At 47.6% G+C, this 22,790-nt stretch overlaps 1 protein-coding gene across 2 annotated transcripts in view; it reads left to right on the top strand.

The window, feature by feature from the left end:
- Positions 1 to 22,790, top strand: part of TTLL4 (tubulin tyrosine ligase like 4) — a 322,322-nt gene that overhangs the window by 127,272 nt on the left and 172,260 nt on the right. For both annotated transcript variants that reach the window (XM_069227141.1, XM_069227142.1), the window contains exon 8: positions 21,023 to 21,099. In XM_069227141.1, the coding sequence (XP_069083242.1) occupies positions 21,023 to 21,099 (77 nt within the window). The remainder of the gene's footprint in view (positions 1 to 21,022; positions 21,100 to 22,790) is intronic.

The following is a 22,790-nucleotide window of genomic DNA, read 5'->3' as shown; positions in this document are numbered from 1 at the left end:
AAGAGAAGAACAGATATTAGATTGCCCTCTTTTTGTGTTATTTCCTTTCAGTGAGCAGAAAGCAGCCTTGGTGCCAGAAGGGTTTCTGTGTGGTCTGAAGTCCCTTGTAGCACAGAGGACTGTCTGAGAGCTGGAGAGCGGGGTGATCATGTCATATTACCATCATGTCAGTCCTCTGAGGTTGAAGTCCATAGAATCATTGTTGTCCCTGGAGGTTTAATGGCTCAATAGTCCTAAACAAATAAATATCGTCATGATTAATCAGTACATGCCATTGTGGGGGAAAATCTTTACTAACAGACATTTTCCATGAAACTATAAGTGATGGTTGATCCCAGCTAAGAATTCAGTGTTTTGGGAAATTGTTCTCTAACAGAATCTGCCCTCCTGCTGCTTGACCAGCTCAGGCAGAATTAAGGATTTCCTGTGGGACATGGAGGCAACACCCTCTCCCTTGGAAATAGGTGTTTCAAGGTTTGGGTTCCCTGTTCTAGCACGAAACTTGATAAAGGAAACGTGAGGGACCACTCCCATGTCTATCACCACCCCATGGATGGTGACCAGAGCTCCTCCAGGTGGCCACTCTATTCTGCCATCTTGAAAACAAGATGTGCAGAGGCCCCTGGGAGCATCTGAGTGGCCAGGTCAGGCAGGTGACGTCAGTGACCCCCTATGATATGTGGTCACTATGCACAGTGACCAAACCCCCTTTTAGGGCTATTTAGTGACTCCTTTGCGGTGGGTCCCTAGATTCGGTGTGCAAGACTCCACCAGGACTCCTCTGCATCGACCTCTTATGCTCCTGACTACCGGAACGGCAACTGGACATTTCAGGAACCGACAAGACTGCAACTCCCGAGGTGACCTCTCTTTGCAACATTGTTTTCCCAGCTCGTCCCAGCAACTGCAAAACTTCCATGGCTATGTGTCCTCTGGGGTCGGCAAGACTTGAGCTGCAGCAAGAAGGAATCCCCCCTGGAGTGAAGGAGTCACTCTCCTGGATCTGCAGGCGCATCCGGCTGCGTGGATCTGCTCTCCACTGGAACTCCATGGATCCTGCCACAAAGGTGGTGGTCCGGAACGGGTCTCTTGGTCTTCTCTGCCCTCTGTCCATTTTGGGAGATGGTGAGCCCTTGCCTCTCCTTGCAGGACAGTACCCCTGTGCACTGCGACTCTTGCAGCAAAAACGGCTTCTTGTCTCCTGCTTCAAGGGATCTTCATGCTCCAAGTAGCACTGGCCTCAGCACTTCATCCTTCCAAGGACAGTCTCCCCTCTGCTACGATGTGGGACTCCTCTCCAGGTGTTCTGATTGTCCTCACTGCACTTACTGTGCCTGCTGTCAGTGGGTTACCTGTGGGGGCTGCGACTGCTTCTGCTGGCTCTTCCGACTGCTGAGGGTCAGCCCAGACTCCCCTCCAAGGGTCGAGTCCCCAGGTTCCTGCTGGTCCTCTTCAACCTTGCACTTCTTCTTCTGCCCTTGTTTGCATTTGCCAAGGCTTGTTGGTGGTCCTCCTGACTGCTGACCTCTCTGCGACCCGATGACTGTTGTGGTACATAAACTGCATGACTCCAGAGACTCCTCTGCAACTCCTAGACTCCGCAGCTCGTCTTCATCCTCCCGCATCAACACAGTTCTTCACCCACAGAAGGGTAGGCAGTGGCTCCTGCCCTGGCTGGACACTCCATCGTGGACTGGACTCTGTCCCCTTCTATTACAGGTCCTCTTCATCCAGAATCCACCTTTGGGTTCCTCTGGTCTGGTCCGGTTCTTGCAAAGTTCCTTTTCCGAGTCCCCTTGTTAGCCTATGGGAAAACCAGTTAACTTGCCTCTGCTGTCCTGGTCGCTGGGGGTCATCTAAGTTCTCACCTTTTGGGGTTCCTAGTTTTCCCAGCTCCCGACTAACTACTCTACTTTCATGGGTAGAGGACCTAACTTCCTATATGGTTTGGCCCTCTCCTAGGGCACTAGCTATTTTCTGCTATTTCCTACTGTATATATAATGTGTGTGTATATCTATCTATCTATCTATCTCTATCCTCCAGTTTGGGAGGGGGGGTGGACTGCCTATAAGTAACCTAGTTTAGTGTTACCTTAATAAAGTACCTTTATTTTTGCAGCACTGTGTTGTTCCTTTCAGGTGTGATAAGTTGCTGTGTGACTAGTCTGGTATTGCAAGTGCTTTACACTCCTCCTAGATAAGTTTTGGGTCCTCACCCACAGCTATCCTCTTCAGAGCCCTGGCTTCCTAGACACTGCCTTCATTCACTAATAGGGGTTGCCTGGACCTGGTATAAGGTGCCAACACCATAGTTGTCCCCCACACACCAGGCTAGCTTCCTACAAACTCAAATTGTCAAAGCTGTGAATCATCCGATGCAGATGATCTGCATATGTTTAAATGCTGGAAACTTTATGATTTTTGGGTAAATATTATTAGGCAGTTAACTACCACTATAAATTTGGATAGTGCTCTCACTGCCCAATGTATTGCCCATGAATATTTCATGCTCATTTGTGCTAACATTACCCAAGACCGGTTCAATTCAAGACCTGTCCATATTGACAAATGGTGAAATCTGTTACGTCCCTGTTATGGACTAGAAGCAGCTATTGCTTGTGACACAAAAGGACACCACACAACCTTTTTTTTTTTTTTTAAATTTTATTAAATTTTTTTAATTTGTGGTCCTTCGCGTTGGGTACTTAATAATCTCTACCAACTGATGTTCTGTTGAGTCTATATTTAACATTGTAATGTGATTTGATTTATTGCAGATTCTGAATACATTTCTTGTTAGTGGATCTTTGAATTTAGAACTGAATACCAAACGAAATGTATGTACTTAAAGATATTTTTGCTATTTACACTATTACTTGAATAGGTACTATTTAGTACGTGTTCATCCTTATTTAATTGAAAAAAGGAACTAAATGTGCAAAGGCCTAGGCAGTGATGTCCGGTGTCCACTAGAGAGTGGAACAAAAGGGATCTGCGGCCACGGCTATGACACATGATGGGTGTGTGTTGTGATGGCTCTTGGTTGCTTTAATGTGGTAGTGTAGTTTTTTCTTACAGGAGAGGCTATGCACATTTTAACAGTTACATGTTTACTCTGAAATTGAGAAAATTAAAAATGTAGTACCTACAGTAGAGCTGCATATATTTTTACCCCATATTGATGATCTGGTCCTTTTTAGGTCTTGGCTACAGACCTATTTTTTCCAATATCGATAGAGCTTTCTTTGGATCAGTCTCTTGCTGATCGTTGGATGGCTTTATGGTCTGTCCTACTTTTCTACTTTTAATTCAATGTGTTTCTTCCCTGTATTCTGATAGATTTTTTGTTTTTCCTTTAGCTGCTAACATTGCTTATATTTAGGAACTGTTTTTCCTTTTACTTAAGGCACTCCACATTAGGCCACGTTTTTTCTTTCTCTACCCCATGTGCCTCCCCCCCTTTCAGTCCGTTCCCCCACCCCCTGTTTTTTGTGTTGCTTCCCCAGTCCCTCGTGCTCTTGTGTTGTCTTAATGCCACAATCATCCCATTATATTCTGGCATCCATTTTATCATAATTTTATGATTGTTTCTATTTCAAAAGACTCCTTTAGAAATGGTTGTTGCAAACATGTAGACATCCACCACAACTATCTTTGAACTGTTTTTTTCTTTTTTTATATTGCAAATTTATGCAAAGATGACTGTTTTGAACTTACCTGCATCCACGATTCCCTTCTTTGAATGCTTTGTAAGATTTTAAGGAATCCCATTTCAAGATGCCAGCAGCAGATGTGTGTGTGTTTTTTCGGCTATTGTTAGGAATGGGAGTCTCTATTTGCCAGTGGCCTGCGCCCTGCCAAAGTTGGGACCCTCCCTTCTAGTCTGGATAAGGGAGTCACACACCTAATATAACACCTGCTCACCCCCTTGGTAGCTTGGCATGATCTGAGAGGTACTGTGTAAAGCCTTTGCACGTAACACACAGTAATACTGTGAAAACACTACAAACTGACACCACACCAGTTTTAGAAAAAGTAAATATTTATTTGTATAAAACGAGAACAAAACAATAATCTAACATACAGTAATAAAGATACAAATTTTATAAAAAATCAGTTAAAATACAGTTCCTTGAAGTCAATAACTCCGTCTGGGGTTATCACCGCGCTGCAAACAGAGCCACCAGTTCAGGCCAACCGGAATGTTGCGGGCCAGCTATGGTGTCAGGAAGACCCGCAAAACAGTACCTTGCAAATGCAGGGTGTCGTGGACCTTGCGTTGAGATCCGAAGTTGTGACGTCGCCGGTATCTGTTCCAGAGGTCGGAGCAGGAGTTGTTAGCCCTTGAAGTCACACGCGCTGCAGATTGAACTCTGTGAGGAGCGCTGGTGCTGGTGGCATCATGGCTGTGATGCGAAGCGGACGATACGACGTGATGGTCACAGTGCAAGCAGTGGCTCGGTGACGGCATCCGGTGTTGTCAGTGAAACCAGAGCAACTGCTTCATTGTTGCTGAAGAGCTGTCGGTTTACCCAAGGTTGCAGTACAACGCGGGACGATGCTTCATGCTGTGCCCACAGGTTGCGGTGCAAGCAATAGCATCGGTTGACGAGGTAGAAGTCTGACACTGACGTCCGTGTACTCGGGCTACTGTGTGGGACTGGGTGATACTTTGTGTACGTCACGAGCGGTGTCCACAGGCCACAGTGCAGGCAGTGTCTTTGTCAGCGTGGGACGTCGTCGGTGATACCAGGGCTGCGGTGTAAAGTGAGGCAATGGGGTGTGTGATACGGTGCAAGCATCAGCTTGGTGACGGTGTCAGGCGTCATCTTTAATGAGACCAGGGTTGCGTTGTGAAGCGGGGTGATGCTTTGTGCAGTCAGGTCACAGTGCAGGCAGCGGCGTCATTGGCGGTCTTGTAGTTTTTCTTCTGTTGAAGCACAAAACACACAGTTCCCAGGGCTGTAAGCATATGAACTTGAAGTCTTCAATGTTCCTGAGACTTCCAACTGGAGGCAAGCTCTACTTAAAGTCCTTGGAGAAACTAAGAAAATAAGTTGCAGAAAGTTCAGTCCAGCACTTTCACTGCCCAAGAGAGAAGCGGCAAGCAGCAGGCCAACACAGCAAAGCACGCAGCAAAGTGGAAGTCCCTCTTGACCGCTTCTCCAGCTCTTCTTCTTGGCAGGTTCCTTAGTCCAAAAGAGTTCTAAAATTGTGGGGTCAGCAGCCCAGTACCTATACTCATTTCTACCTTTGAAGTAGGCAAACTTCAAAGGTAAGTCTTAGCAGTGCACAAGACCTTGCTCTTTAATGTACAAGACCCTACCTCTCCCTGTCCTGGCCCCAGACACACAATGGGAGTTGGAGTCTGTATTGGGTGAGGACAGGCACACCCTATTCAGGTGCAGGTGTCAGCTCCTCCCAGCACTCTAGCCCGGAACAACCTGTCAGGATATGCAGGACACAAATCTGCTCCCTTTGAGTGACTGTCTAGAGTGAACTCACAAACAGCCCAACTGTCAGTCTGACCCAGACGTGTATTCCACGGCCAGGCAGAGTCACAGAATGATAAAGCAAGAAAATGCCCACTTTCTGAAAGTGGCATTTCAAACTTAGTCTAAAAAGCAACTTCACAAAAAGATGTGTTTTTAACGTGGGAGTTCAGAGACTCCAAATTCCACATCTCTATCTGCCCCCAATGGGAAACTGCACTTAAAAGGTATTTCAAGGAAATCCGCATGTTACCCTATGGGAGAAATAGGCCTTGCAATAGTGAAAACTGAATTTTGCAGTATTTCACTATCAGTACATGTAAAACACACTAGTACATCTACCACTTTTTAAATAGACTGCACCCTGCCCATGGGGCTGCCTTGGGCCTACCTTAGGGGGGTGACTTACATGTACTAAAGGGGAAGGTTTGGGTCAGGCAAATGGGTACACTTGCCAGGTCGAACTGGCAGTTCCAAACTGCCCACACAGACACTGTAGTGGCAGGTCTGAGACATGTTTACAGGGTTACTCAAGTGGGTGGCACAATCAGTGCTGCAGGCCCACAAGTAGCATTTGATTTACAGGCCATGGGCACCTCTAGTGCACTTTACTAGGGACCTACTAGTAAATTAAAAATGCCAATCATGGATAAACCAATTACCAAACCAATTTAGACAGAGAGCACTTGCACTTTAGCACTGGCCAGCAGTGGTGAAGTTCCCAAAGTCCTAAATCCAGAAGAAGCCAAAATGTCTGGGCATAACCCAGCAGAAAGGGTCAGGTCCAACAGCTATCTAGCCCAAAAAAGTATTGACAAAGCCAAAGGTGTCACTGAAGAGGTCTATTGGCTTTTCGAGTGCTTCTGTCTTATTTAAGTTAATGGATAATAAAAATGGAAACACCATAGATATTGCCTTGTATGCTATTTTTATTGGTTGTAGAGATCTGTTGTGTTTCAAAAAAGCGTTCCAAGATCCTACAAATGTGGTGACATAGTAAGTTTTCTGAATTTAATAAAAGCTACCCTTGGTAGAGAATTGTCGCTAAAAATAGTGAGCAGTTTTTTCTATGGACTGTGTTGTCTCCTTTCCTTTTAGATCTTTGGCTGATGCATGCATTACAATAATTTCTTTTGGTATTCTGTCATTGAAAAGGATGTCAGACCTTGTAAAACGTTTAATGACGCTTAAGGAACCCACTCTTTTCCCTTTGGGTACAGAGAATGGGGACCAGCCTTTCACATAATTATTTCATTTTGTCCAGAACGTTTTGCAAAGAGTCCAATTTTTATCCATCAATATGATTGAAAAGTTTTTTAGTTTGCCTCTGCAAAGGAAATTCCCGGCCAAGCCAACTGCTGGCACAGTGCACAACACAGTACTTTCGTTTATCTCTCAATTCGAAGTTGGATAATACATGCAGCACATCATGTTCTACTAATTCATAATGTACATGTAGTACAGTAACACATGCATGAAAGTGCCGAAAATAAATGAACTTAAACTTCAGTTTCATAGCTTCAAAATGTTGCAATAAATTTTCCTTTTCTTAAACGTGGCAATCAATCTGGAAGTAAGTTACCGTGTTGTGTCCAGGCACGTTCCCTACAGGTTATTGTAACGTAACATGGGTCTTTCTTTTTAAAACAGTTTGAATGCAGTGAACGTGATGAATCAGCAAATCAATACTTTGTGGTATTACTATAGGTGGGTCCTGCGTTACCGGCATACATATGCCCACTCGCTCTTGTATTCCAAGAATGGTCTTGTGTGGATTTTTATGTTTGGCAAACGTACTTAAATGTGACTTGTACTTAGCATTGGCACTTCACGTCTCCAGACTGTGGCATTGCCTATAAGCTAACATATTTCCTCCTCCAATTTCACTGAGAACAGGTGTAAGGAAATGCCTCCTTGGCATGGTTGCCCCCTGACTTTTTGCCTTTGCTGATGCTATGTTTACAATTGAAAGTGTGCTGAGGCCTGCTAACCAGGCCCCAGCACCAGTGTTCTTTCCCTAACCTGTACTTTTGTATCCACAATTGGCAGACCCTGGCATCCAGATAAGTCCCTTGTAACTGGTACTTCTAGTACCAAGGGCCCTGATGCCAAGGAAGGCCTCTAAGGGCTGCAGTATGTCTTATGCCACCCTGGAGACCTCTCACTCAGCACAGACACACTGCTTGCCAGCTTGTGTGTGCTAGTGAGAACAAAACGAGTAAGTCGACATGGCACTCCCCTCAGGGTGCCATGCCAGCCTCTCACTGCCTATACAAGTATAGGTCAGTCACCCCTCTAGCAGGCCTTACAGCCCTAAGGCAGGGTGCACTATACCATAGGTGAGGGTACCAGTGCATGAGCATGGTACCCCTACAGTGTCTAAACAAAACCTTAGACATTGTAAGTGCAGGGTAGCCATAAGAGTATATGGTCTGGGAGTCTGTCAAACACGAACTCCACAGCACCATAATGGCTACACTGAAAACTGGGAAGTTTGGTATCAAACTTCTCAGCACAATAAATGCACACTGATGCCAGTGTACATTTTATTGCAAAATACCCCCCAGAGGGCACCTTAGAGGTGCCCCCTGAAACTTAACCGTCTGTCTGTGTAGGCTGACTAGTTCCAGCAGCCTGCCACACTAGAGACATGTTGCTGGCCCCATGGGGAGAGTGCCTTTGTCACTCTGAGGCCAGTAACAAAGCCTGCACTGGGTGGAGATGCTAACACCTCCCCCAGGCAGGAGCTGTAACACCTGGCGGTGAGCCTCAAAGGCTCACCCCTTTGTCACAGCCCAGCAGGGCACTCCAGCTTAGTGGAGTTGCCCGCCCCCTCCGGCCACGGCCCCCACTTTTGGCGGCAAGGCTGGAGGGAACAAAGAAAGCAACAAGGAGGAGTCACTGGCCAGTCAGGACAGCCCCTAAGGTGTCCTGAGCTGAGGTGACTAACTTTTAGAAATCCTCCATCTTGCAGATGGAGAATTCCCCCAATAGGGTTAGGATTGTGACCCCCTCCCCTTGGGAGGAGGCACAAAGAGGGTGTACCCACCCTCAGGGCTAGTAGCCATTGGCTACTAACCCCCCAGACCTAAACACGCCCTTAAATTTAGTATTTAAGGGCTACCCTGAACCCTAGAAAATTAGATTCCTGCAACAACAAGAAGGACTGCCCAGCTGAAAACCCCTGCAGAGGAAGACCAGAAGACAACAACTGCCTTGGCTCCAGAAACTCACCGGCCTGTCTCCTGCCTTCCAAAGAACTCTGCTCCTGCGACGCCTTCCAAAGGGACCAGCGACCTCTGCATCCTCTGAGGACTGCCCTGCTTCGACGACGACAAGAAACTCCCGAGGACAGCGGACCTGCTCCAAAAAGACTGCAACTTTGTTTCCAGAAGCAGCGTTAAAGACCCTGCAATCTCCCCGCAAGAAGCGTGAGACTTGCAACACTGCACCCGGCGACCCCGACTCGGCTGGTGGAGAACCAACACCTCAGGGAGGACCCCCGGACTACTCTACGACTGTGAGTACCAAAACCTGTCCCCCCTGAGCCCCCACAGCGCCGCCTGCAGAGGGAATCCCGAGGCTTCCCCTGACCGCGACTCTCTGAAACCTAAGTCCCGACGCCTGGAAAAGACCCTGCACCCGCAGCCCCCAGGACCTGAAGGACCGAACTTTCACTGCAGAAGTGACCCCCAGGAGTCCCTCTCCCTTGCCCAAGTGGAGGTTTCCCCGAGGAAGCCCCCCCTTGCCTGCCTGCAGCGCTGAAGAGATCCCTTGATCTCTCATAGACTAACATTGAAAACCCGACGCTTGTTTCTACACTGCACCCGGCCGCCCCCGCGCTGCTGAGGGTGAAATTTCTGTGTGGGCTTGTGTCCCCCCCGGTGCCCTACAAAACCCCCCTGGTCTGCCCTCCGAAGACGCGGGTACTTACCTGCAAGCAGACCGGAACCGGGGCACCCCCTTCTCTCCATTCTAGCCTATGCGTTTTGGGCACCACTTTGAACTCTGCACCTGACCGGCCCTGAGCTGCTGGTGTGGTGACTTTGGGGTTGCTCTGAACCCCCAACGGTGGGCTACCTTGGACCAAGAACTGAACCCTGTAAGTGTCTTACTTACCTGGTAAAACTAACAAAAACTTACCTCCCCCAGGAACTGTGAAAATTGCACTAAGTGTCCACTTTTGAAATAGCTATTTGTCAATAACTTGAAAAGTATACATGCAATTGAAATGATTCAAAGTTCCTAATGTACTTACCTGCAATACCTTTCAAACAAGATATTACATGTTAAATTTGAACCTGTGGTTCTTAAAATAAACTAAAAAGATATTTTTCTATAACAAAACCTATTGGCTGGATTTGTCTCTGAGTGTGTGTACCTCATTTATTGTCTATGTGTATGTACAACAAATGCTTAACACTACTCCTTGGATAAGCCTACTGCTCGACTACACTACCACAAAATAGAGCATTAGTATTATCTATTTTTACCACTATTTTACCTCTAAGGGGAACCCTTGGACTCTGTGCATGCTATTCCTTACTTTGAAATAGCACATACAGAGCCAACTTCCTACATTGGTGGATCAGCGGTGGGGTACAAGACTTTGCATTTGCTGGACTACTCAGCCAACACCTGATCACACGACAAATTCCAAAATTGTCATTAGAAATAGATTTTTGCAATTTGAAAAGTTTTCTAAATTCTTAAAAGACCTGCTAGGGCCTTGTGTTAGATCCTGTTTAGCATTTCTTTTAGAGTTTAAAAGTTTGTAAAAGTTTGAAATTAGATTCTAGAACCAGTTTTAGATTCTTAAAAAGTATTCCAACTTTTAGAAGCAAAATGTCTAGCACAGATGTGACTGTGGTGGAACTCGACACCACACCTTACCTCCATCTACAGATGAGAGAGCTAAGGTCACTCTGTAAACTAAAGAAAATAACCATAGGCCCCAAACCTACCAAAATACAGCTCCAGGAGCTTTTGGCAGAGTTTGAAAAGGCCAACCCCTCTGAGGGTGGCAACTCAGAGGAAGAGGATAGTGAATTGGAGGGAAATTCCCCCCCTCCAGTCCTACTTAGGGAGAGCAGGGCTTCTCAAACCCTGACTCCAAAAATAATAGTCAGAGATGCTGGTTCCCTCACAGGAGAGACCAACACCTCTGAAATCACTGAGGATAACCCCAGTGAAGAGGACATCCAGTTAGCCAGGATGGCCAAAAGATTGGCTTTGGAAAGACAGATCCTAGCCATAGAGAGGGAAAGACAAGAGATGGGCCTAGGACCCATCAATGGTGGCAGCAACATCAATAGGGTCAGAGATTCTCCTGACATGTTGAAAATCCCTAAAGGGATTGTAACTAAATATGAAGATGGTGATGACATCACCAAATGGTTCACAGCTTTTGAGAGGGCTTGTGTAACCAGAAAAGTGAACAGATCTCACTGGGGTGCTCTCCTTTGGGAAATGTTCACAGGAAAGTGTAGGGATAGACTCCTCACACTCTCTGGAAAAGATGTAGAATCTTATGACCTCATGAAGGGTACCTTGATTGAGGGCTTTGGATTCTCCACTGAGGAGTATAGGATTAGATTCAGGGGGGCTCAAAAATCCTCGAGCCAGACCTGGGTTGACTTTGTAGACTACTGTAAGGAAATGCCTCCTTGGCATGGTTGCCCCCTGACTTTTTGCCTTTGCTGATGCTATGTTTACAATTGAAAGTGTGCTGAGGCCTGCTAACCAGGCCCCAGCACCAGTGTTCTTTCCCTAACCTGTACTTTTGTATCCACAATTGGCAGACCCTGGCATCCAGATAAGTCCCTTGTAACTGGTACTTCTAGTACCAAGGGCCCTGATGCCAAGGAAGGTCTCTAAGGGCTGCAGCATGTCTTATGCCACCCTGGAGACCTCTCACTCAGCACAGACACACTGCTTGCCAGCTTGTGTGTGCTAGTGAGGACAAAACAAGTAAGTCGACATGGCACTCCCCTCAGGGTGCCATGCCAGCCTCTCACTGCCTATGCAGTATAGGTAAGACACCCCTCTAGCAGGCCTTACAGCCCTAAGGCAGGGTGCACTATACCATAGGTGAGGGTACCAGTGCATGAGCATGGTACCCCTACAGTGTCTAAACAAAACCTTAGACATTGTAAGTGCAGGGTAGCCATAAGAGTATATGGTCTGGGAGGTTGTCAAACACGAACTCCACAGCACCATAATGGCTACACTGAAAACTGGGAAGTTTGGTATCAAACTTCTCAGCACAATAAATGCACACTGATGCCAGTGTACATTTTATTGAGAAATACACCACAGAGGGCACCTTAGAGGTGCCCCCTGAAACTTAACCGACCATCTGTGTAGGCTGACTAGTTTTAGCAGCCTGCCACAAACCGAGACATGTTGCTGGCCCCATGGGGAGAGTGCCTTTGTCACTCTGAGGCCAGTAACAAAGCCTGCACTGGGTGGAGATGCTAACACCTCTCCCAGGCAGGAATTGTCACACCTGGCGGTGAGCCTCAAAGGCTCACCTCCTTTGTGCCAACCCAGCAGGACACTCCAGCTAGTGGAGTTGCCCGCCCCCTCCGGCCAGGCCCCACTTTTGGCGGCAAGGCCGGAGAAAATAATGAGAAAAACAAGGAGGAGTCACTGGCCAGTCAGGACAGCCCCTAAGGTGTCCTGAGCTGAAGTGACTCTAACTTTTAGAAATCCTCCATCTTGCAGATGGAGGATTCCCCCAATAGGGTTAGGAATGTGACCCCCTCCCCTTGGGAGGAGGCACAAAGAGGGTGTACCCACCCTCAGGGCTAGTAGCCATTGGCTACTAACCCCCCAGACCTAAACACGCCCTTAAATTTTGTATTTAAGGGCTACCCTGAACCCTAGAAAATTAGATTCCTGCAACTACAAGAAGAAGGACTGCCCAGCTGAAAACCCCTGCAGCGGAAGACCAGAAGACGACAACTGCCTTGGCTCCAGAAACTCACCGGCCTGTCTCCTGCCTTCCAAAGATCCTGCTCCAGCGACGCCTTCCAAAGGGACCAGCGACCTCGACATCCTCTGAGGACTGCCCCTGCTTCGAAAAGACAAGAAACTCCCGAGGACAGCGGACCTGCTCCAAGAAAAGCTGCAACTTTGTTTCCAGCAGCTTTAAAGAACCCTGCAAGCTCCCCGCAAGAAGCGTGAGACTTGCAACACTGCACCCGGCGACCCCGACCCGGCTGGTGGAGAACCGACACCTCAGGAGGGACCCCAGGACTACTCTGATACTGTGAGTACCAAAACCTGTCCCCCCTGAGCCCCCACAGCGCCGCCTGCAGAAGGAATCCCGAGGCTTCCCCTGACCGCGACTCTTTGAATCCAAAGTCCCGACGCCTGGGAGAGACCCTGCACCCGCGGCCCCCAGGACCTGAAGGACCGGACTTTCACTGGAGAAGTGACCCCCAGGAGTCCCTCTCCCTTACCCAAGTGGAGGTTTCCCCGAGGAATCCCCCCCTTGCCTGCCTGCAGCGCTGAAGAGATCCCGAGATCTCTCATAGACTAACATTGCGAACCCGACGCTTGTTCCTACACTGCACCCGGCCGCCCCCGCGCCGCTGAGGGTGAAATTTCTGTGTGGATTTGTGTCCCCCCCGGTGCCCTACAAAACCCCCCTGGTCTGCCCTCCGAAGACGCGGGTACTTACCTGCAAGCAGACCGGAACCGGGGCACCCCCTTCTCTCCATTCTAGCCTATGTGTTTTGGGCACCACTTTGAACTCTGCACCTGACCGGCCCTGAGCTGCTGGTGTGGTAACTTTGGGGTTGCTCTGAACCCCCAACGGTGGGCTACCTTGGACCAAGAACTGAGCCCTGTAAGTGTCTTACTTACCTGGTTAACTTAACAAATACTTACCTCCCCTAGGAACTGTGAAAATTGCACTAAGTGTCCACTTTTAAAACAGCTATTTGTGAATAACTTGAAAAGTATACATGCAATGTTGATGATTTGAAGTTCCTAAAGTACTTACCTGCAATACCTTTCGAATGAGATATTACATGTAGAATTTGAACCTGTGGTTCTTAAAATAAACTAAGAAAAGATATTTTTCTATATAAAAACCTATTGGCTGGATTTGTCTCTGAGTGTGTGTACCTCATTTATTGTCTATGTGTATGTACAACAAATGCTTAACACTACTCCTTGGATAAGCCTACTGCTCGACCACACTACCACAAAATAGAGCATTGGTATTATCTCTTTTTGCCACTATCTTACCTCTAAGGGGAACCCTTGGACTCTGTGCATGCTATTCCTTACTTTGAAATAGCACATACAGAGCCAACTTCCTACAACTACTCAGTAAAAACACTAGATGGTTGGATTCAAGGCAGTGGTGTAAGTAATTATGATGGGCTGTACAATTTATTTGTGAAAGAACACCTGTTAAGTAATTGTTTCAATGATAAACTGCATCAGCATCTGGTAGACCTAGGACCAATTTCTCCCCAAGAATTGGGAAAGATGGCGGACCATTGGGTCAAGACAAGGGTGTCCAAAACTTCCACAGGGGGTGACCAAAAGAAAGGGGTCACAAAACCTCCCCAGGGGAAAGGTGGTGAGACAGCCAAAACTAAAAATAGTAAAGAGTCTTCTACAGGCCCCCAAAAACCTGCACAGGAGGGTGGGCCCAGAGCCTCTTCACAAAACAATCCTGGGTACAAGGGTAAAAACTTTGATCCCAAAAAGGCCTGGTGTCGAAACTGTAGTCAGTCTGGACACCAAACTGGAGACAAGGCCTGTCCCAAGAAAAGTTCCACTCCAAACTCCAATCCAGGTAACACTGGAATGGCTAGTCTCCAAGTGGGATCAACAGTGTGCCCAGAGCAAATCAGGGTCCACACTGAAGCTACTCTAGTCTCTGAGGGTGGGGTGGATTTAGCCACACTAGCTGCCTGGCCGCCTAACATGCAAAAATACAGGCAGCAGCTCTTTATTAATGGGACAAGTGTAGAGGGCCTGAGGGATACAGGTGCCAGTGTCACCATGGTGACAGAGAAACTGGTTTCCCCTGGCCAATACCTGACTGGAAAAACTTATACAGTCACCAATGCTGACAATCAAACTAAAGCACATCCCATGGCAATGGTAACTTTAGAATGGGGAGGGGTCAATGGCCTGAAACAGGTGGTGGTCTCAAACATCCCAGTAGACTGTCTGCTTGGAAATGACCTGGAGTCCTCAGCATGGGCTGAGGTAGAACTAAAAACCCATGCAGCCATGCTGGGTATCCCTGAACTGGTGTGTGTAAAAACAAGAGCACAATGCAAGGCACAGGGTGAAAAAGTAGAGCTGGAGTCTGGAAAAATGGCCCAGCCTTCCAAGAGAAAAGGAAAGTCAGTTGGGAAACCAACTGCAACACAGTCAGAAAAAGAGAACCTCTCTTCTCAGGAAGAAGTTCTGCCCTCTGAGGAACTGAGCCTTTGGAGCTTGAACCTTATCAGGTTGAGCTCTTAGGCCCAGGGGGACCCTCAAGGGAGGAGCTGTGTAAGGGACAAGAAACCTGCCCCTCTCTTGAAGGCCTTAGGCAGCAAGCTGCTGAAGAGTCCAAGGGCAAGAAAAATGGAACACATAGGGTCTATTGGGAAGATGGACTCCTGTACACTGAGGCCAGAGACCCCAAACCTGGTGCCACTAGGAGAGTGGTAGTGCCTCAGTCGTTCAGAGAGTTTATTCTGACCTTAGCCCATGATATCCCCCTTGCTGGGCATTTGGGACAAACCAAGACGTGGGAGAGGTTAGTCAACCACTTCTACTGGCCCAATATGTCCCAGAAGGTTAAGGAGTTTTGCCTCTCCTGCCCCACCTGTCAATCCAGTGGTAAGACAGGTGGGCACCCAAAGGCCCCCCTCATTCCACTTCCAGTGGTGGGGGTCCCCTTTGAAAGAGTGGGTGTGGACATAGTTGGTCCACTGGAACCTCCCACAGCCTCAGGAAATATGTACATCCTAGTAGTAGTGGATCATGCTACTAGGTATCCTGAAGCTATTCCCCTTAGGTCGACTACTGCCCCTGCAGTAGCCAAGGCCCTCATTGGTATCTTTACCAGAGTGGGTTTCCCTAAGGAGGTGGTGTCTGACAGAGGTACCAACTTCATGTCAGCATACCTAAAACACATGTGGAATGAGTGTGGAGTGACTTACAAATTCACTACACCATACCATCCACAAACTAATGGCTTAGTTGAGAGATTCAACAAGACATTAAAAGGCATGATCATGGGGCTCCCAGAAAAACTCAAAAGGAGATGGGATGTCCTCTTACCATGTCTGCTTTTTGCTTACAGAGAGGTGCCACAGAAGGGAGTAGGATTCTCACCCTTTGAACTTCTGTTTGGCCACCCTGTAAGGGGACCACTTGCTCTTGTTAAAGAAGGCTGGGAGAGACCTCTTCATGAGCCTAAACAAGACATAGTGGACTATGTACTTGGCCTTCGCTCTAGAATGGCAGAGTACATGGAAAAGGCAACCAAAAACCTTGAGGCCAGCCAACAGCTCCAGAAGTTTTGGTATGACCAAAAGGCTGCACTGGTTGAGTTCCAACCAGGGCAGAAAGTCTGGGTTCTGGAGCCTGTGGCTCCCAGGGCACTCCAGGACAAATGGAGTGGCCCTTACCCAGTACTTGAAAGGAAGAGTCAGGTCACCTACCTGGTGGACCTGGGCACAAGCAGGAGCCCCAAGAGGGTGATCCATGTGAACCGCCTTAAGCTCTTCCATGACAGGGCTGATGTGAATCTGTTGATGGTAACAGATGAGGATCAGGAGGCAGAGAGTGAACCTCTCCCTGATCTTCTGTCATCAGACCCAAAAGATGGCTCAGTAGATGGAGTGATCTACTCAGACACCCTCTCTGGCCAACAGCAAGCTGATTGTAGGAGAGTCCTACAACAGTTTCCTGAGCTCTTCTCCCTAACCCCTGGTCAGACACACCTGTGTACCCATGATGTGGACACAGGAGACAGCATGCCTGTCAAAAACAAAATCTTTAGACAGTCTGACCATGTTAAGGAAAGCATTAAGGTGGAAGTCCACAAGATGCTGGAATTGGGAGTAATTGAGCGCTCTGACAGCCCCTGGGCTAGCCCAGTGGTCTTAGTCCCCAAACCTCACACCAAAGATGGAAAGAAAGAGATGAGGTTTTGTGTGGACTACAGAGGGCTCAATTCTGTCACCAAGACAGATGCTCATCCAATTCCTAGAGCTGATGAGCTCATAGATAAATTAGGTGCTGCCAAATTCCTAAGTACCTTTGACTTGACAGCAGGGTACTGGCAAATAAAAATGGCACCTGGAGCAAAAGAGAAAACAGCATTCTCCACACCTGATGGGCATTATCAGTTTACTGTTATGCCCTTTGGTTTAAAGAATGCCCCTGCCACCTTCCAAAGGTTGGTGAATCAAGTCCTTGCTGGCTTGGAGTCCTTTAGCACAGCTTATCTTGATGATATTGCTGTCTTTAGCTCCACCTGGCAGGATCACCTGGTCCACCTGAAGAAGGTTTTGAAGGCTCTGCAATCTGCAGGCCTCTCTATCAAGGCATCCAAATGCCAGATAGGGCAGGGAACTGTGGTTTACTTGGGCCACATTGTAGGTGGAGGCCAAGTTCAGCCACTCCAACCCAAGATCCAGACTATTCTGGACTGGGTAGCTCCAAAAGCCCAGACTCAAGTCAGGGCATTCCTTGGCTTGACTGGGTATTACAGGAGGTTTGTGAAGGGATATGGATCCATTGTGACAGCCCTCACTGAACTCACCTCCAAGAAAATGCCCAAGAAAGTGAACTGGACTGTGGAATGCCAACAGGCCTTTGACACCCTGAAACAAGCAATGTGCTCAGCACCAGTTCTAAAAGCTCCAGATTATTCTAAGCAGTTCATTGTGCAGACAGATGCCTCTGAACATGGGATAGGGGCAGTTTTGTCCCAAACAAATGATGATGGCCTTGACCAGCCTGTTGCTTTCATTAGCAGGAGGTTACTCCCCAGGGAGCAGCGTTGGAGTGCCATTGAGAGGGAGGCCTTTGCTGTGGTTTGGTCCCTGAAGAAGCTGAGACCATACCTCTTTGGGACTCACTTCCTAGTTCAAACTGACCACAGACCTCTCAAATGGCTGATGCAAATGAAAGGTGAAAATCCTAAACTGTTGAGGTGGTCCATCTCCCTACAGGGAATGGACTTTATAGTGGAACACAGACCTGGGACTGCCCATGCCAATGCAGATGGCCTTTCCAGGTTCTTCCACTTAGAAAATGAAGACTCTCTTGGGAAAGGTTGGTCTCATCCTCTTTCGTTTGGGGGGGGGGGTTGTGTAAGGAAATGCCTCCTTGGCATGATTGCCCCCTGACTTTTTGCCTTTGCTGATGCTATGTTTACAATTGAAAGTGTGCTGAGGCCTGCTAACCAGGCCCCAGCACCAGTGTTCTTTCCCTAACCTGTACTTTTGTATCCACGATTGGCAGACCCTGGCATCCAGATAAGTCCCTTGTAACTGGTACTTCTAGTACCAAGGGCCCTGATGCCAAGGAAGGCCTCTAAGGGCTGCAGCATGTCTTATGCCACCCTGGAGACCTCTCACTCAGCACAGACACACTGCTTGCCAGCTTGTGTGTGCTAGTGAGAACAAAACGAGTAAGTCGACATGGCACTCCCCTCAGGGTGCCATGCCAGCCTCTCACTGCCTATGCAAGTATAGGTCAGTCACCCCTCTAGCAGGCCTTACAGCCCTAAGGCAGGGTGCACATACCATAGGTAAGGGTACCAGTGCATGAGTATGGTACCCCTACAGTGTCTAAACAAAACCTTAGACATTGTAAGTGCAGGGTAGCCATAAGAGTATATGGTCTGGGAGTCTGTCAAACACGAACTCCACAGCACCATAATGGCTACACTGAAAACTGGGAAGTTTGGTATCAAACTTCTCAGCACAATAAATGCACACTGATGCCAGTGTACATTTTATTGCAAAATACCCCCCAGAGGGCACCTTAGAGGTGCCCCCTGAAACTTAACCGACTGTCTGTGTAGGCTGACTAGTTCCAGCAGCCTGCCACACTAGAGACATGTTGCTGGCCCCATGGGGAGAGTGCCTTTGTCACTCTGAGGCCAGTAACCAAGCCTGCACTGGGTGGAGATGCTAACACCTCCCCCAGGCAGGAGCTGTAACACCTGGTGGTGAGCCTCAAAGGCTCACCCCTTTGTCACAGCCCAGCAGGGCACTCCAGCTTAGTGGAGTTGCCCGCCCCCTCCGGCCACGGCCCCCACTTTTGGCGGCAAGGCTGGAGGGAACAAAGAAAGCAACAAGGAGTCGTCACTGGCCAGTCAGGACAGCCCGTAAGGTGTCCTGAGCTGAAGTGACTCTAACTTTTAGAAATCCTCCATCTTGCAGATGGAGGATTCCCCCAATAGGGTTAGGATTGTGACCCCCTCCCCTTGGGAGGAGGCACAAAGAGGGTGTACCCACCCTCAGGGCTAGTAGCCATTGGCTACTAACCCCCCAGACCTAAACACGCCCTTAAATTTAGTATTTAAGGGCTACCCTGAACCCTAGAAAATTAGATTCCTGCAACAACAAGAAGGACTGCCCAGCTGAAAACCCCTGCAGAGGAAGACCAGAAGACAACAACTGCCTTGGCTCCAGAAACTCACCGGCCTGTCTCCTGCCTTCCAAAGAACTCTGCTCCAGCGACGCCTTCCAAAGGGACCAGCGACCTCTGCATCCTCTGAGGACTGCCCTGCTTCGACGACGACAAGAAACTCCTGAGGACAGCGGACCTGCTCCAAAAAGACTGCAACTTTGTTTCCAGAAGCAGCTTTAAAGACCCTGCAATCTCCCCGCAAGAAGCGTGAGACTTGCAACACTGCACCCGGGGACCCCGACTCGCCTGGTGGAGAACCAACACCTCAGGGAGGACCCCCGGACTACTCTACGACTGTGAGTACCAAAACCTGTCCCCCCTGAGCCCCCACAGCGCCGCCTGCAGAGGGAATCCCGAGGCTTCCCCTGACCGCGACTCTCTGAAACCTAAGTCCCGACGCCTGGAAAAGACCCTGCACCCGCAGCCCCCAGGACCTGAAGGACCGAACTTTCACTGCAGAAGTGACCCCCAGGAGTCCCTCTCCCTTGCCCAAGTGGAGGTTTCCCCGAGGAAGCCCCCCCTTGCCTGCCTTCAGCGCTGAAGAGATCCCTTGATCTCTCATAGACTAACATTGCGAACCCGACGCTTGTTCTATCACTGCACCCGGCCGCCCCCGCGCCGCTGAGGGTGAAATTTCTGTGTGGGCTTGTGTCCCCCCCGGTGCCCTACAAAACCCCCCTGGTCTGCCCTCCGAAGACGCGGGTACTTATCTGCAAGCAGACCGGAACCGGGGCACCCCCTTCTCTCCATTCTAGCCTATGCGTTTTGGGCACCACTTTGAACTCTGCACCTGACCGGCCCTGAGCTGCTGGTGTGGTGACTTTGGGGTTGCTCTGAACCCCCAACGGTGGGCTACCTTGGACCAAGAACTGAACCCTGTAAGTGTCTTACTTACCTGGTAAAACTAACAAAAACTTACCTCCCCCAGGAACTGTGAAAATTGCACTAAGTGTCCACTTTTAAAGTAGCTATTTGTCAATAACTTGAAAAGTATACATGCAATTGAAATGATTCAAAGTTCCTAATGTTCTTACCTGCAATACCTTTCAAACAAGATATTACATGTTAAATTTGAACCTGTGGTTCTTAAAATAAACTAAGAAAAGATATTTTTCTATAACAAAACCTATTGGCTGGATTTGTCTCTGAGTGTGTGTACCTCATTTATTGTCTGTGTATGTACAACAAATGCTTAACACTACTCCTTGGATAAGCCTACTGCTCGACCACACTACCACAAAATAGAGCATTAGTATTATCTATTTTTACCACTATTTTACCTCTAAGGGGAACCCTTGGACTCTGTGCATGGTATTCCTTAATTTGAAATAGCACATACAGAGCCAACTTCCTACAACAGGGAAGCAGGTTCCAGGCAGCCCAAGCCTATATCATAGCGGTTAGCAGGGTAGAGTACTACCTGCAGTAGAGCTGTGAACATCAGTGAATATGATGGAACTCTCTGGTGCACAATGATGGATACCTCAGACATCGCCTTTACTCGATTTGCAAAAGAAAAAAAAAAAAATGTGCATTACAGTACTTCTAACCATTTATTGAGACATTTAGATATTGAAAAAAGTCATTGTAAAATGTCCCTGTTCATATGAACCCAAATACACTTGTAGTATTCTATGCTGATTTACACTTCACTAACCACACCGCATCTTTATCACATACTACCACAATAGACTCCTTACCCTGTACAGTCATCACAACAAAGAACATATCCACCTAACATAGCTCATACCTATTGGCTTTGCCAGTACCTGTTCAAATTATGGGTGGGCAAATACTGTGGGACAACCCACCTATAATGAAATCACTAATGGCTTATTGTTTGTTTATGCTTTCAGAGAACCACGACTGGTTGGGCTGCTGGGGCCACCACATGAAGTCTCCAGTGTTTAAAACCATTCTAGAACATCAGAAGGTAATGAGTTCAAAATTTATCAGCATTCAGACTAAAAGGGAGGAGGGTTTGCTTTGTGAGAGGAGAATAATCCTATTTCCCAATACGCAGTAAAAGCCATATGTTAAGTTGAATGTTCTCCACAACACAAGGCAGTTAGTTTTTTGATGAATTGTAGTATTTATTAGATCCTCTTAATACAGAGACCCCATCCACAGCCTCCTCCTAGGAATGGCTCTCAAACGATCTTTGATAACATTCTAGGTGATGATGCAAGGGGCGATGATGTCTTGGTTACAGGCGTGCATCATCACCTAGATACAGAATGTAATGATGGAATGTAATGACAACATAAGGTACCACATTACCTCCCTCACTTATTCTATTAAACAGAAAACTAAAGAACAAGTAACTTACTATCTATAATATCCAACAATGTTATGAATAACTGAAATTTCATTATACAGATTAACTAAAGAGGCTTGTTCTCAAAGCTCAACATGTAATTCACTCAGTCTTGCAAATACATTGGTTTGCTTTTCTCTCGCTGAGGTCTAATCTTTGGATCCTGGGACGTTTTTCCTCCTTTGGGGTTTCATACATTTCGCCACTCTGCTCAAGTTCCAAATTTTTTGATAATCCGTTTTTATCACATTTTCAAATACCTTTATTACTTTGAAAGGCTTACTGAATTTGGAGAGTCTCTGCCTTTCTTGGATATTTAATTTTTACCAACTCCCCTGCATGTACCACTATTATTATAACTGCCTTTCTGATATCAAATACCTCCTTTCTCTTTCTTCTTTCTTTCCATCCTTCTATTTGTCCAAACCTTTCATCCACATTCTTTCTGCTACTTCATTGTTAGGGACTGTCCCTCTCAACAACTGAAATTGTGACGCTCCGGTGGTGGAATGTGGCCCTAACCAATATTCTCTCACTTAATCGCATGTTCGCGTCCCAGTTCGATCCACATGCCATGGACTGTTTTAAGCTTTCTTTAAGAACTTTAGTAAAGCGTTCCACTTCTCCATTAGTTTGGGGGTGACTTAGTGCGGCTTTCTTCTGTATTGTGTATCATGCCTCTTTAAAAAAAAAAAAATATATATATATATATATATATATATATATATATATGTTCGATGGCATCTGTCGCTGTAGATACGCATGTTCTGCAATAGCTCGCCATCTGGTGTTGGGCCGGAGTGTTACAAGTTGTTTTTCTTCGAAGAAGTCTTTCGAGTCACGGGACCGAGTGACTCCTCCTTTTGTCTCCATTGCGCATGGGCGTCGACTCCATCTTCGATTGTTTTTTTTCCGCCATCGGGTTCGGACGTGTTCCTGTCGCTCCGAGTTTCGGAACGGAAAATTAGCTAATTTCGGAAGATTTTCGTCGGTATTGTTGCGTTCGGGATCGGCGTACTTAGATTCCACACCGCATCGAAGATCGAAGAGCTCCGGTGCCCTTCGGGGTAGTTTTTCGATCCTCCGTCGGGGCCTGGTCGGCCCGACCGCGTGCTGAAGAACGCCGATGGAACGGACCCCGTTCCGTTTCTGTCCCAAATGCCACAATAAATACCCCTACACAGACCAACACTTGGTCTGCAACCTGTGCCTGTCACCTGAGCACAGCGAAGACACCTGCGAGGCCTGTCGTGCGTTCCGGTCCCGAAAAACACTCCGAGACCGTCGAGCCAGAAGACTTCAGATGG

Source organism: Pleurodeles waltl, chromosome 3_2 (genome assembly GCF_031143425.1).
Source record: "Pleurodeles waltl isolate 20211129_DDA chromosome 3_2, aPleWal1.hap1.20221129, whole genome shotgun sequence".
Taxonomy (NCBI): domain Eukaryota; kingdom Metazoa; phylum Chordata; class Amphibia; order Caudata; family Salamandridae; genus Pleurodeles; species Pleurodeles waltl.
This window is presented reverse-complemented; position numbering and strand designations above follow the sequence as displayed.